This window comes from Temnothorax nylanderi, unplaced genomic scaffold (genome assembly GCF_030848795.1).
Source record: "Temnothorax nylanderi isolate EJ_2023f unplaced genomic scaffold, tnyl_v1.0 TNYL_tig0173_pilon, whole genome shotgun sequence".
Classification (NCBI taxonomy): Eukaryota; Metazoa; Arthropoda; class Insecta; order Hymenoptera; family Formicidae; genus Temnothorax; species Temnothorax nylanderi.
The window spans coordinates 270426-284121 of NW_027249235.1; the positions used below are offsets into that span (position 1 = coordinate 270426).

At 39.8% G+C, this 13696-nt stretch overlaps 1 protein-coding gene, 1 long non-coding RNA gene and 1 pseudogene across 2 annotated transcripts; 1 reads left to right on the forward strand and 2 right to left on the reverse strand.

Moving 5' to 3' along the window:
* Positions 1-2387: 2387 nt before the first annotated feature.
* Positions 2388-4081, forward strand: LOC139778127 (putative nuclease HARBI1; annotated as a pseudogene).
* Positions 4082-5549: 1468 nt separating this feature from the next.
* Positions 5550-6139, reverse strand: LOC139778135 (uncharacterized). The gene is made up of 2 exons (XR_011719491.1): positions 5995-6139; positions 5550-5801 (listed from the first exon to the last, which is right to left on the reverse strand). It is a non-coding gene; the product is annotated as an uncharacterized lncRNA (long non-coding RNA).
* A 334-nt stretch (positions 6140-6473) lies between these two features.
* On the reverse strand, positions 6474-13336 carry LOC139778128 (uncharacterized). The gene is made up of 5 exons (XM_071715942.1): positions 13213-13336; positions 12646-12750; positions 12293-12549; positions 6716-6824; positions 6474-6640 (listed from the first exon to the last, which is right to left on the reverse strand). The coding sequence occupies exons 1-5, from the start codon at positions 13334-13336 to the stop codon at positions 6474-6476; spliced, it is 762 nt and encodes a 253-aa protein (XP_071572043.1).
* Between the last annotated feature and the right edge of the window lie 360 nt (positions 13337-13696).

A 13696-nucleotide genomic window follows, 5' to 3' on the forward strand; every position in this document is an offset into this window, starting at 1 on the left:
ATCATCTCGTCTTGCCAAAAATCTAATAATGGTATCATAATAAAAATTCACATGGCTGTATTTGGCATTTGACGCTATTAAATTTGCGTTGGAAAAATTGTTATATTTGGCAAAAATAATAGGTGGGGGTGGGGTTAAATTAAAAAATGTGACAAATTTGAAAAATCTGATTACGCCATTGTAAAAAGCACAAAAAGCCATAAACATTTCGTACAAATTTTTTGTCGTTACGCCTTATATTTTCGAAGATATTTGCAAAAAACTATAAAATCCGTTATTTTCGAGGGGTTGTTTCAACCCCTAAACGTCGAGATACGCCGCAAAAAAAAACACGTGTCTAATGTTTTTTGATGCTCAACAACATATTCAAAGCGCATCCAAATCGGGTAGGTTCCAAATCGGGTTTTTTCAACCAATAAACGTCGAGATAAGCAGCAAAAAAAATACGAGTCTAATATTTTTTGATGCTCAACAACATATCCAAAGCGCATCCAAATCGGGTAGGGACACTTCCGACCGTTCCCTTGTAAGTCATTTGTTCATGGTTCTAGTTGCGTCCATTCGATTCATTATGACTCCCTGAATACGAAAAAAATTTGGCAGACATTTTGCTCACTGATTTTGAGCTGTAGGGGAGACCGGGGCCTAACCGTCGCCGGGGTTGAACCGTCAAATCAAATATCTCGGAACCTGTATATTGTGCGAACTCGCTATTAACATTGTAAACGCTGCTTATAGTACCCATGTGACCAACGGAGTTTCGGCAGGTTACCTGCCGTGTTATGATTTTTACGAGGGCAAACGTGTTTTCGGAAGGTGAAAGTTACATTTTCTGCGCGTGGAAATTTTGTAATATCTGCAATAATATTTGCTCTCCAAATCTCGAGGTACGTGATTATAAAGAGTAATGCATGCTGAACACGAATCCAGTGTAGTTTTTTCATTATCGTTGATGTCTAATATTTCGTGGGCGATCAAACCTGAAACTTGTGTTTGGGGTTAATCCGTCAGTAAGCAGTCCGGGTGCATTTCCAAGGCATTTCCGGGCATTTCCAGGCTCACTGCATATGGAATATGGATGAGACGGGAATTACAACCGTTCAGACACCGAATAGAGTCATCGGACGTCGAGGAGTGAAACAAGTCGGGCGAGTGACTTCTGCGGAAAGAGGAACCCTCGTAACTATTTTTTAATAATGTTTCGCATAAAAATTTTAAATAAATTTTTATATTTTTCTCTTAAAAAACAATTATTAAGATGTATCATATCATTTTTCAGGATTAGATGTACGTATATGTATTGAAAATGCAGTGTGACGGTTAAACCCCGGCATTTTTGAGATTTCAATTTTTCCACCGTTGTCGTTATTGCTCTATACCGGTTAAACAAAGCGACGTAGATAAATATTTCCTATATAAATTTTGTAGCTAAAGGTTCACTCTTTACAGTGGTATACCATATTTAACTAAAATTATTTATTTTCTTGTTAAAAATCGGCACCGAAAAAAAACTGACGGTTAAACCCCGGTCTCCCCTACAATTTTTTGAAATTCATGCTGAAATCAAGGGAAAGCTGGTATTACGACTCATTATTGTTATTATTAATAGTTTTACTATTATTATTTTGTTTAGTAATTTTTATTAACTCAACCCAACAGGTAATGAAAAAGTAAAAAAGAGCAAATAAATTTAAAAAGCGTCGAGTTTTTCAAAAAAATATTCAAATGGTCTGCCTTTGGAATATCAGAGGCCTGGATGTCTGCCTCATCGATTTTCTTTTTTTTTATAAGAAATCTAAACATCAGCTCAAGAGGCAGACATGAGCACATGATATAGCACACATTTTTTTTTTACATTTTTGAAGCGCTGTCAATTGACAACGCAGAGGTAACATGCTGGCAGACCATTTTTCTGTGGTCTTTCACATTGTCTTTAATCGAACAATTCAGGTCTGCCAAGTGTACACTTTATATACACTTTTTTAAATCATAAAAAAAACTTGAAAAATTGATTACTACAAAAGTCAGAGCCCTGGATGTCTGCCTCTTCAATTTTCTTCGTTTTCAGAAGGATTCTGAACATCAGGCTCAGAGGCAGACATGAACAAATCATATAGTACCCCCTTTTTTTTAACAAATTCGAAGCGCTGTCAATTGACAACGCAGCGCTACCATGGTGGCAGACGCGGTCCTTAATGTTTCTTATGGTACAATTATCGCTATTAATAATGTCTGCCACATGAACAAATCATATAGAAATTTTGGCAGCCAGCTCCCTAACTATTCGGTGATCAGAGTTGTGTCCGAACCCTGATCCAATAACGCGCGGACTATGCTGGCTGCGTTTCGCTATTCACTGTAAGTACTGACGATGTGACGTCATTGAGCACAGCTGCGAGATCGTTCCGTAATTACTTCTGTTGCTTTTACCGCATATAACGCTGCAATAACGGAACGATATCCGCAGTACTGCGACTGTTGTTATGTATAAGAAAGAAATATAACCTATCTTAACCTTTAGACACGGCGTGACACGACGATAGGAGCACCTATTCTAAACATATAAAAAATAATCTTGTACTTAAATTGTGAGTTAAGTGGACCTTATCCCCGAAATGGATCGAAATAGTGTGCTCCTATGTGAGTTCGCGAGATTTTTGGTGGAATCCTCAGACAGTGATTCATCAGATGAGGAAAACGAGTTACTACTAATGATAGCTAAGCCACATGTAATGCCACATTTTCGTTGCCAAAATTACGTTGAAAATGTTGTGCCTTTATATACTGATAAAGAATTTAAAATGCACTTTCGGTAAGTAAATAAAAAATAATAAAAAAATAGGTGTGATAAAAAATGTGTAACCAAAAAAATAATTATTATTAGATATAAGTAAAAATAAGTAATAGTAATAAATAATAAGAATAGACACATTTATAAAGAAAGATTATTATCAAAGTAATTATGAATTGTTTTAGAATGAGACGGAATACTTTTCAATTTTTGTTAGAGTTATTAAGACCAAAACTCTGCAAACAGACAGAAAGATTTGGCAGAGAACCAATTTTACCTGAGAAACAATTACTTATTGCAATATGGATGTTGGCTACACCAAATTCTTATAGGTAAGCAGCATGCATATGATTGTTATTGTGAATTATAATAAGAAATTACAATGTATTACAAATAAAGTATTCAGATGTGTTTCAGACAGATTTAATGTAGGTAAAGGCACTGCATGGCGATGTGTGCATAGAGTAATAAATGCCTTATATGCAGAAGTAAGGACATTTATCAAATGGCCAACTAGACAAGAAGCAGAGCAAACTATGGAAACCATTCAAAATCAATACGGTTTCCCAGGTGTTATTGGTGCGGTGGATGGAACATGTAAGAATTGCTGCGCCACAAGACCACGGTAAATCATACGTAAATAGAAAGGGATTTCATTCTATTCAATTACAAGTAAGAGTTATTAATGTTTATGTTACTATAAATGTATAGTTTCAACATTACAATTATTATTTTTTTATTATTCTTTATATAATTTTGTTTTAGGTTATTTGTGACGCACAACTACGGTTTATTCATTGTTACACGGGACAAGTGGGATCTGTACATGACATGCGTGTTTTTCGATTATCAAATGTTGAAAGCATGTTCACAGAGGAAAATTTCCCACATGACAGCCATATACTGGGTGACGCAGCATATCGCATTAGCAAATATGTTATGGTACCATTTAAAGACAATGGTCACCTAACTGAAAGACAAATAAATTTTAATAAATGTCAGTCTGGTGCAAGGATGATTGTTGAACGATCGTTAGGTTTGTTAAAAGGTCGTTTCCGAAGCATTCTGGATACACTTCCAATGCGGAAAACTCGTGTAATCCCGAAATATATTATGGCTTGCTGCATTCTGCACAATATCTGTTTGTTAAGAAATGATATGATAGACATTCCTATTATTGTTGATGAGCCAAATATTGCGCAACCTGCACAATTAGAAGACAATGTTGAGCAGAGACAGGGCATTGATAAAAGAAATGCAATTATGTACAATTTATTACCAAATATGTAATTAAGGTTTGTTCACATTTTACATATTATAATATTTACATTTATTATTAAAGTAATTATACATTTATAAAATAAATATTACACAATATTCTAGCTCTTCCCATATTCAAGATTATTGGACTTCAGAGACCTCAAATTTTGATTGGAATGAATATTTGGAAGCATTGTATGCTAGTGCAACGCCTGAAAACTTATTTAGTGAATATACGAGTGCCAATAAGACAGATTTTGAATGTGGCATGAGATTGGAAGCTGTCAATCCAAAACATAAACATGTAATATGCGCCGCTAATATTAATTTTGTAAAACATTTTAAACCTCTGTTACACAAATGTATTGTTACACAGTACATATTTGCCGTTGTGAAACTGATCTTTGTATTGCAACTGGCAGAAAGTAGTAAAGATTATAAGATAAAGAATATGATGTAACAGAGGTTTAAAATGTTTTACGAAATTAATATTAAAAGTAACAAGGTCTCGTCTTTCCGCAAAATATGAGTGCCTGTAATATTATAAAACGTATAACACTTTGAATATTTTACATATTTGTAAGTAAATGACCTTTGTCAACGACAACAAACTGATTTTTGTAACACCCGTAACCTATGTTTACCTAAACCTAAACAGCGAATAGATATATGATGTATTAACAGCATTGGATCTAATTGGAAAATAAATAAATCAATATTTAGTACTATTTTATTGTTGTAGTTATATAGAATATAAAGCTGATCTTTTTAAAGCTCAGAGGATTAATGGAAAGTACAAGGATTCGGAATAAACTTTATGATCAATTTGTATATAAAGTTATATAAAATGTATGTATTCTCTCTCGTTTCAATACATTGCGCGTATTAAATAAAAAAATGTCAAATTATGTCACATATAATACTTAAAATATGAAAAACCAAACTCTTATCATTAGTATCACATAATATAATACTTAACCCTCAGGGTACGGACTATAAAAAAGTTACGTTCCGTACGGACATGGGTTAGCCTAACCCGACGACTTTGATTGACTGTATATCGGGCTATAATTTGTCAATTGAAACAATTTTTTTTTTTGGATCGGAAATTTTCTCAAAAATACAATGGCGTTGATAGATTTATTACATTATTTGTTTAAACAAAGATACATTTGAAAATGTCAACGATTCTCAAAAAATTTTCATAAAAATTCATATTTTTTTTAAAATTGCATAACTTTATAAAAAAAAAAGATATCGACATTTTATAAGTCGCGTTTGAAAGCTAAAAAGTTGTTCTTTAAAATGGCTGAATTCGTTTTTTGATCCATTCCAAAAAGTATATTTTTTTTTAACTATGAAAATACCCGTTTTTTTTGCGATAGCGATATAACGTTACTTGCTTGATTTATCGTAATAACGCAAAAAAAAATATCTTAAAGTAAAAATAGTTCTTTTGGATGTTGTTGATTAGTATAATATAAATAAATAACAAAAATTGATTATTAAATAAAATTTTTATTGTATAAAATTAAAAAAAAAGAGAATTACACGGTGTTTCCGCATTCACAGCATATTTTCGCTACATGTTCTTTGCACATAGCCTTGTCACATCTTAGGCACTTGTAAAAAGTTTTACAAGTACAAGTACGTTTTCAGTTACACTCTCATCCTCGGTTTCTCTGTATAATTTTTCGAGAGCTGCAACACTCCGAGTTCTCCGACGCGATGCCATTTTCACAAAAAAACTCTGCAATGATAGATCGTAAAAATAAATATTAGAAATCGTTATTCGACGCATCGTACGAAGAGTTATGCTAAGAGTAGCACAACTCTTCGAGAAATAACATGCATGCACGGATACGTTATGCTGGTATGCTACAGAGCATCATTTTGAGGTTAGAATGCATAAAAGTATATTAAAAATAGTAAATTATACATACCAGAATACTCTACTGCAGCAAATACTCGAAAAACACAAATTTTTTTTTTTGAAAAACGGATTTTGTAACGTTCCGTACGGACTGGGTGTAGACTACCCGAGTTCAATTTTTAAAATCGTATAACTTGAGCACCAAGCGTAGACTGACGCTGCCCCTTGGCGCTCACATAGTAGCTACCTCAAAGATCCCCCCCCCCCCCGGTACGGACCCCCACCATTCACTTCCTTTGAAATGGCGCTACTTTCAAAATTCGCTCGGGTTACGCTAACCCAGTCCGTACCCTGAGGGTTAAACTCAAAATATTGCATCACATCTAATGCTTAAACTTAAAATATTGGTTAAAACACCAAACTCTTATCGTTAGTATCACATAATATAATACTTAAACTCAAAATATTGCATCACATCTAATGCTTAAACTTAAATATTGGTTGAAAACCCAAACTTTTATCATTAGTATCACATAATATTTCACATAATTAATCTTTTTTTTGTAACAGTTGTTCCATTAAATTATCAATCCGCTTAAACGCACCCATTCTTTCATCATGCTGTTGTTTTCGAATCTCTCTTCTTTTCTTTCGTTCTTCCTTATTGTCTATTATATATTGCTCTATAAATGTGTTTAATTTCCTTTTTTTAGTACCTAAAATTATAATTATAAAATATTTATATCTATAATAAATTTACTTTATATGTACATAGGTATATTTAATCTTACACTTTTCTGGCGGATTGTCCTCTTTTTCTTCTTCACTTTCATCAACATGAGATCCAGCCACTGCCAATGGTTGCACCCACGGCTTGTCCGCAAATAATTCCTGCATAATCTAAAGCAAAAAGAAGGAGAGAGTACATTATATTTAATTTCTACATTTATGTCTATAATTAGATATAATTTCTATAATTTTTATAAGTTTTTAAAGATATATAATTAACAACATGCATACGTCTTTACATAAAAATAAGTTTTAAAAAAATATACAATATGTTGTGTGGCGAAAGTCACCGCGCCCTAATTGCGACACCTAGCTGTCAGCGCTACTTCCGGATCTTGCCAAACTCACCTGAGGTGGCATTCCGGGTTTTGCAAGCGGCATCCAGGTCGCTCACCCGGAAGCAAAAGCGCTGACAGCTAAGTCAGCATCGCGGAAGCTAATGCGCGAGGAGATAAAAGCCCGCCCTTCCAAGAAGCGGCGGGCAGTCTAGAACGAAAGGCTATATCGCGCACGACCGAACGTAACCTAATATATTGTGAACGCCCAACGCAAGTCAGGGCAGCGAAATAAGAAGATATCTGTATCATTCAAATAATAACTTTATTAAACATCGTTTGACCAAGAAACTGGCTGAGTTATTCTCCTTCCTCCCGGCGGATCCAAAAGAACTCCGTGCCGACCCTGCGATCCAAGGTACGGCACAATAAATTGGTGGCAGCGGTGGGATCTGCCAACCGGACGCGAGGACATCCTGCCAGAAGGTACGCCTGCAAAAGGGAACGGGTCATAAGACGGCAGCAATACATCCCGGAGAGGAACTGCCAGCAGATCCCGAGTGAGTGAGTGAAACGACGGTAGCAGCCGCCGAGTGCCCCATCTCAGCAACACCGGAGAGGCCCCGACCTACCGCACAGACTCGCCAGCCCGAGGCAGCGCCACAGGGACGCACCGAGCCAGCGAAGCAGCGCAGCAGGGAAACCGCGAAGCAGAGACGACACAAAGCAGCGGAGCGGCCCTGCAGGACTCCGACACAGCAGAAAGCGGACACCATGCGTTGCGCGGCAGTACTGTAAGTCCGAAACACTTTGTAAGCCGACCACGGCACGCGCCGAGCGTAGAAATAGTGAGCGTCCCCCGCGATCGAACGCTGAGAATCAATTTCGCGATTACAGGAAATACAACCGCAAACGCCGAAAGAAACTTCGCGATTACAGGAAATACAACCGCGAACGCCGAAAGAAACTTCGCGATTACAGGGAATACAAGCGTAAACGATAGATGTCGGACGACTTATCCCGGCATCTCCCTGTCAGCAACGCGTCCTTCGTGCTAAGCGAGCGCGCCCAGCGAGCGATAGAAAATAGCATCCGAAACCGTTTTTGCGCCGCACGACTTACGAACAACGAATTAGACCGCGTGCGCCGAAACCTAGACGCGCAACCTGACGGCGATAATACGCCTGTGCTCGAGTTACACCCTAACGTCGTAGTGGAACGCGAATTCGAATTCTTAGACGCTAGCCTCTATAACGCGACCGAAAACCCGCGAGATAATGTAGCTAACCAAAGCGGCGACGAAAATAGCGACAATCACGACAGTGACGCACACAGATTGCCCCCGACCGACGGTGACGCACGATCGGACACCTCGGCCGATACGCAGAGCGAGAACGTAGGGAGAGGAGAATTCTCCCTGACCTCGTACGACAGCGATACATTCGACCCCGCAGAAGAGGATTATACCCCCCGGGCCAACACGATGAGCCAGCCACGAGCTGCAGCGACTATCGCACCGCGTGAGGACATATCACCCGCGCAGATTAACGCAAAAATAGAGCGGCTCAGACCCGCGACAAACGGGCGACCGTCCGAGATTGATCAAAGTCGAGCCCCCGAGCCGACGCGAACAAGCCCAGGAGCAATAGACTCCGTGCTCAGCGACGTGCTACGCATGATGCGCGACATGCAGGAACGCATGGACCGCACAGAGGCCGCAGAGTTCGAGCGCTCTGTAGAAGTCCTTCGCGCAATCCGCGAGATGCAGGAACGCATGACTCGGCTAGAATCCACCACTTACAATTGCTCCGACGCACGAGAGCGACGCGTACGCAGCCAGGGCCCGCTGGACGTCACCTACGGACGAACACGTAGCGACGTCCGTAGTCAGCCAGGGCACCACGTCGGATTCCTTAGCCTAAAGGAAGCCCGTAACATGATTCCCGAAATAAACGGAGAATCTAGAGAGCGCGTTCGCGAATTCATAAGCGCAAGCACGTACGCAATGAAGAATATTCAGCCCGTAGATGAAGCAATGCTGTTAGAAGCAATATTATGCACCAAATTCAAGGGCAAAGCAATGACGGATTTCAACACGCGCGACATTCGCGATTTCGAACAACTAAAGCGCGAGCTAGAGTCAGAATATCTTAGCAAGCGCGGCATGACCCACCTGCAACTGGACTTTAACTCCCTAAGACAAAAGCCGGGAGAAAGCGCGCAGGAATTCGGGCGACGCGTGAAAAAATTAGCACGCGAATTATACGAGGCCATGGAAGAAGGCCAAGGACACTCACAGGAGCAGCAAAAAGCTATCCTCGAAAGCATTAAGATGCAAGCACTGCACAATTTCCAAATAGGACTGCACGACGACATAAAAATGATAGTCAGAGCGCAGCGATACCGAACTTTGCAGGAAGCAATAACCGGCGCCAGTGCGGAGAAAAAGGTAAAGGGCCCCTCCCCGCGGAACGGACAGACGACAAACAAAACTAACTGTAACACGGAAAACGCGCGATATCCGGGGAATGAGGCGATACAGTGCCACAAATGTGGAGAAACAGGCCATTACGGGCGAGATTGCCGTACGAGCCGACATGCAAATAGATTCTCGTTGCCGAAAGCGGACAAGCCCGGCGGGATAAATACGATCGAGTGCACCTACTGCAGAAAGACCGGACATAAGCGAGAAGAGTGTTGGTCGCTGAACGGACGACCCAACACGGAACGATCAAGCTGATCGAAAACGGACGCCCCCAAAAAGGCGCCAGTAAATGGTTTAAAAGTAAGAAAAAAGAAATCGCGAGAAACGAGAGATGAATCTTCCTCTAGTAGCGGCAGCGAAGAAGACGAGAGACCAAAGAAGAATAAGGCACGAGCCGCCGAGGAGTATCAAGTGTTGCAGATAACGGGGAAACATAACATACATACCTTAAACCTGATAACACTGCCTATTCAAGAGGCCAAGAAAGGCAAGACAAATTTCTTATTAGACTCAGGAGCGATCCTGACGCTAATCAAAGTAGGAAATTTAAAAGGCGACACTATGGTGCGAGAAAAACGCCTGACTTTGACCGGAGTGACGGGACACAAGATCCACACTCTCGGAAAAATAAAAGCAACCGTAGACTTCGGAAGCCAGAAAATACGCCATACCATGTACGTGGTAGAGGATGATTTCCCGATCGATCATGAGGGAATACTGGGGAATGATTTCCTCACAAAGCGCAAAGCCGTTATCTCACACGCCACAAAGCAGGTACACATCGGAAGAGTTACATTTAAACTCCGACCATATAAAAGAAGGTGAACTCACCACCCCGCAGCAGAGTAGGTATCGTAAAAGGTAAAGAACCTACACCAAGAGTATTCATCGGACACTGTTTGATGGAGCCGACAGATTTCGAATGACCGATAAGCATGTCCAACGGCGTGGAAAAATTAGTAGAGACACCCATACCGCGCGTAACTCTAAAAGAGAAGCCGGTAAGTGACACAACTGACGTACCCACGTTACACGCGACCAAAAAACGCGAATCCATTTCAGCGCAATTCAAAAAATTATACGCGCAATTGCAAACTGATCATTTAAATAGCAAAGAGCGAAAAGCATTAGAAAAAATTTGCAATGTATTTTATTTAAAAGAAGATAAGCTGAGCGCGGCGACGGACGCATCAGATTTCGCCACCGGAGCCGTGCGTTCTCAGGGGCCAGTAGGCCAAGTTCGACCGAACATCTACGCCAGCAGAAAATTAAGCAAGGCAAAACCACCAGACAAGAAGAGTAACAAGGACACGTTTAAAGTAGGTGACAAGGTACTATTACATGACGAGACAGTACGACGCGGACGATCGAAAAAACTCGAGTCCCAATGGATCGGACCCTACGTGATCCTCGAAAAGCATAGCGACGTGAACTATACTATTAAAACAAAACGAAAGACGTTACGCGTCCACGCCAACCGTTTAAAAGCAGTTATAAAGGAGTAAAAGCAAAATATAGATACATATTAATAAATAAAACAAGGAAAAATCCTATTTTAAACGCGAATATTATAATATTAATAGGATAATCATTATTAGCGAACATCACGAAACGAGTAGAACAGCGAGTATCGAAAATACTACGCCGCGAAGAAATAGACGAACCCCTGTTAGTAATAACCGCCATAACCACTGACCTAATAAGCGACGCCGACGTAGAGAATATCATAGAATATTCTACCTATACGAAAAACGGTGCAATACTCGTGCGATTACTACCCCTCGAAACCATTGTAGCGGAATTAAAAGAGGCGACTTCTCACCTATCCCGAGGATCACATTTTCGTTTCGAAATACAAATTGACAATTGGAATACCATTCAAAACTATGTGAAAATAAATGCATACTATGAAAACCCTAACGTTTACACCATCCTAACCCTCCCGATTGCCACGTATCCGAACTACGAAATTGTACGCAGAACGCCCTTTCCGGTGTACGATAATAAAAACATATTTGTAATATCTAAAACCACACATACCCCCCTTGCGATAGATAAAGAAAACCGTAACCATGCACTAAAAGAAAGCGACCTAGATAAATGTACACACATCGACACAAAACTTGTATGCGACATAATAAATTATCCCACGTATTCCATAACCGCGCACGCACCATGCGAGGCTCAGATATATGTAAAAATGCCAATGTAATTGTGGTAACGATCATGTGGATAATAAAGAAAAGAACAAGGAAAGACACACGACGCGACTTCCGCAAACAACTAGGAAAATAAGCTGTAATATGATGTAACTTCCATGGAAAAAGGAAGCAGTGACGAAAACTTCATACCTCAGTTTTCTTTTTCCACGGGGGGAGGGATGTTGTGTGGCGAAAGTCACCGCGCCCTAATTGCGACACCTAGCTGTCAGCGCTACTTCCGGATCTTGCCAAACTCACCTGAGGTGGCATTCCGGGTTTTGCAAGCGGCATCCAGGTCGCTCACTCGGAAGCAAAAGCGCTGACAGCTAAGTCAGCATCGCGGAAGCTAATGCGCGAGGAGATAAAAGCCCGCCCTTCCAAGAAGCGGCGGGCAGTCTAGAACGAAAGGCTATATCGCGCACGACCGAACGTAACCTAATATATTGTGAACGCCCGCAAGTCAGGGCAGCGAAATAAGAAGATATCTGTATCATTCAAATAATAACTTTATTAAACATCGTTCGACCAAGAAACTGGCTGAGTTATTCTCCTTCCTCCCGGCGGATCCAAAAGAACTCCGTGCCGACCCTGCGATCCAAGGTACGGCACAACAAATACCTTAAAGTATTCCCATTTCTTAGGGTTATTGCCACTTTTGTTATTGTGGTCTACAATTCCTTTGTACGTACGTTTTAGGGCTTGAAATTTCGTAGAGCATTTTATGCCTGTTACGTCATAACCTTTGTCTTGCATAATCTTTGCTATATTCTTCCAGTATTGTTTTACAGTACATTTGCCGTTGTGATACTCATCTTTATAATTATTATATATACTTAAAAGTAACAAAGTCTCATCTTTGCTCCAAATATGAGTGCCTGTAATATTATAAAACGTATAATGCTTTGAACATTTTACATATTTGTAGGTAAATCTGTACAACAATTAGAATATAAGGATCAAGTTTAGCTTACCTTCCGTATTTTCATTACTACTATTGCTGGTACTACTGTCCCTACTGTCACTAGTACTGTAATTACTGTCACTATTACTGTTACTACTGATACGTGTACGTTTACCTAAACATCAAATAGGCATATAGACATATAGGAATATAGGCATCAAGTTTAGCTTACCTTTCACATTCCAACAATGCTGGTACTACTGTTCGTACTGGTACTCGCTGAAATACATAAAATAAATTAACATAACCTGCATATGATATTACTCATTTCATGATGCATCACATAGCCCAAAGGCAGGGCCGAAGGCGCCTACGCTCATAATCCAAGGGGAGCTAACCTCCAAAAAAGAAAAAATTACTCATTTCATATATTTATATTTAAGTATACCTATTATGATATTTACGTTTATTGGTAGTAAGTGATGCAGCATTGCAAGCCTGCACGGGTTTTTTCCTTCCTTAATACTTTTCAACAATAATGTTGCAAAAGTCATGTCTATAAAATAAATAACAGTATTCAGATTTATGAAAATATCGAAATTATTTATTATTATATTAATTACATTAATTTAGTAACCTTTTCGGGCTTTTTCCGCATCTTCGTGACTAACGATTATTCTATATTCCTCGTTGTTTCTTTCCACGTCCACAAGGACCAATTCTTCCAAAGGTGCCGCCCACGGTGCCGCCATAGCCGCCATGTTCTTACTGCGAATGCCTCACCTCGCGAGCCGCAGTAATGAAAGTAGGAAGTGACGACAAAATCTATGACGTCACATGAACACGAAAACGCTCTGACAGCTTACTGCCGCGTATATTGGAACGGATTTACAGTGCTGCCAGTACTGCGAGTGAATAGCGAAACGCAGCCTATGTCGACCGTTGAGCCCGCTCACCTTAATCCAGGCGGTGGCTAACAGAATATTCGATTTCGAAAAGCTAGTGTGAGATAATAAATGCGAAGTTATCTCGGCATTCGTGTCTGTTTTCGAGTCCGTGCATGAAGGTGAGCTCTCAGTTATCGAGCCATTATTATTTACATCGGTAGCATGAAGCAACGT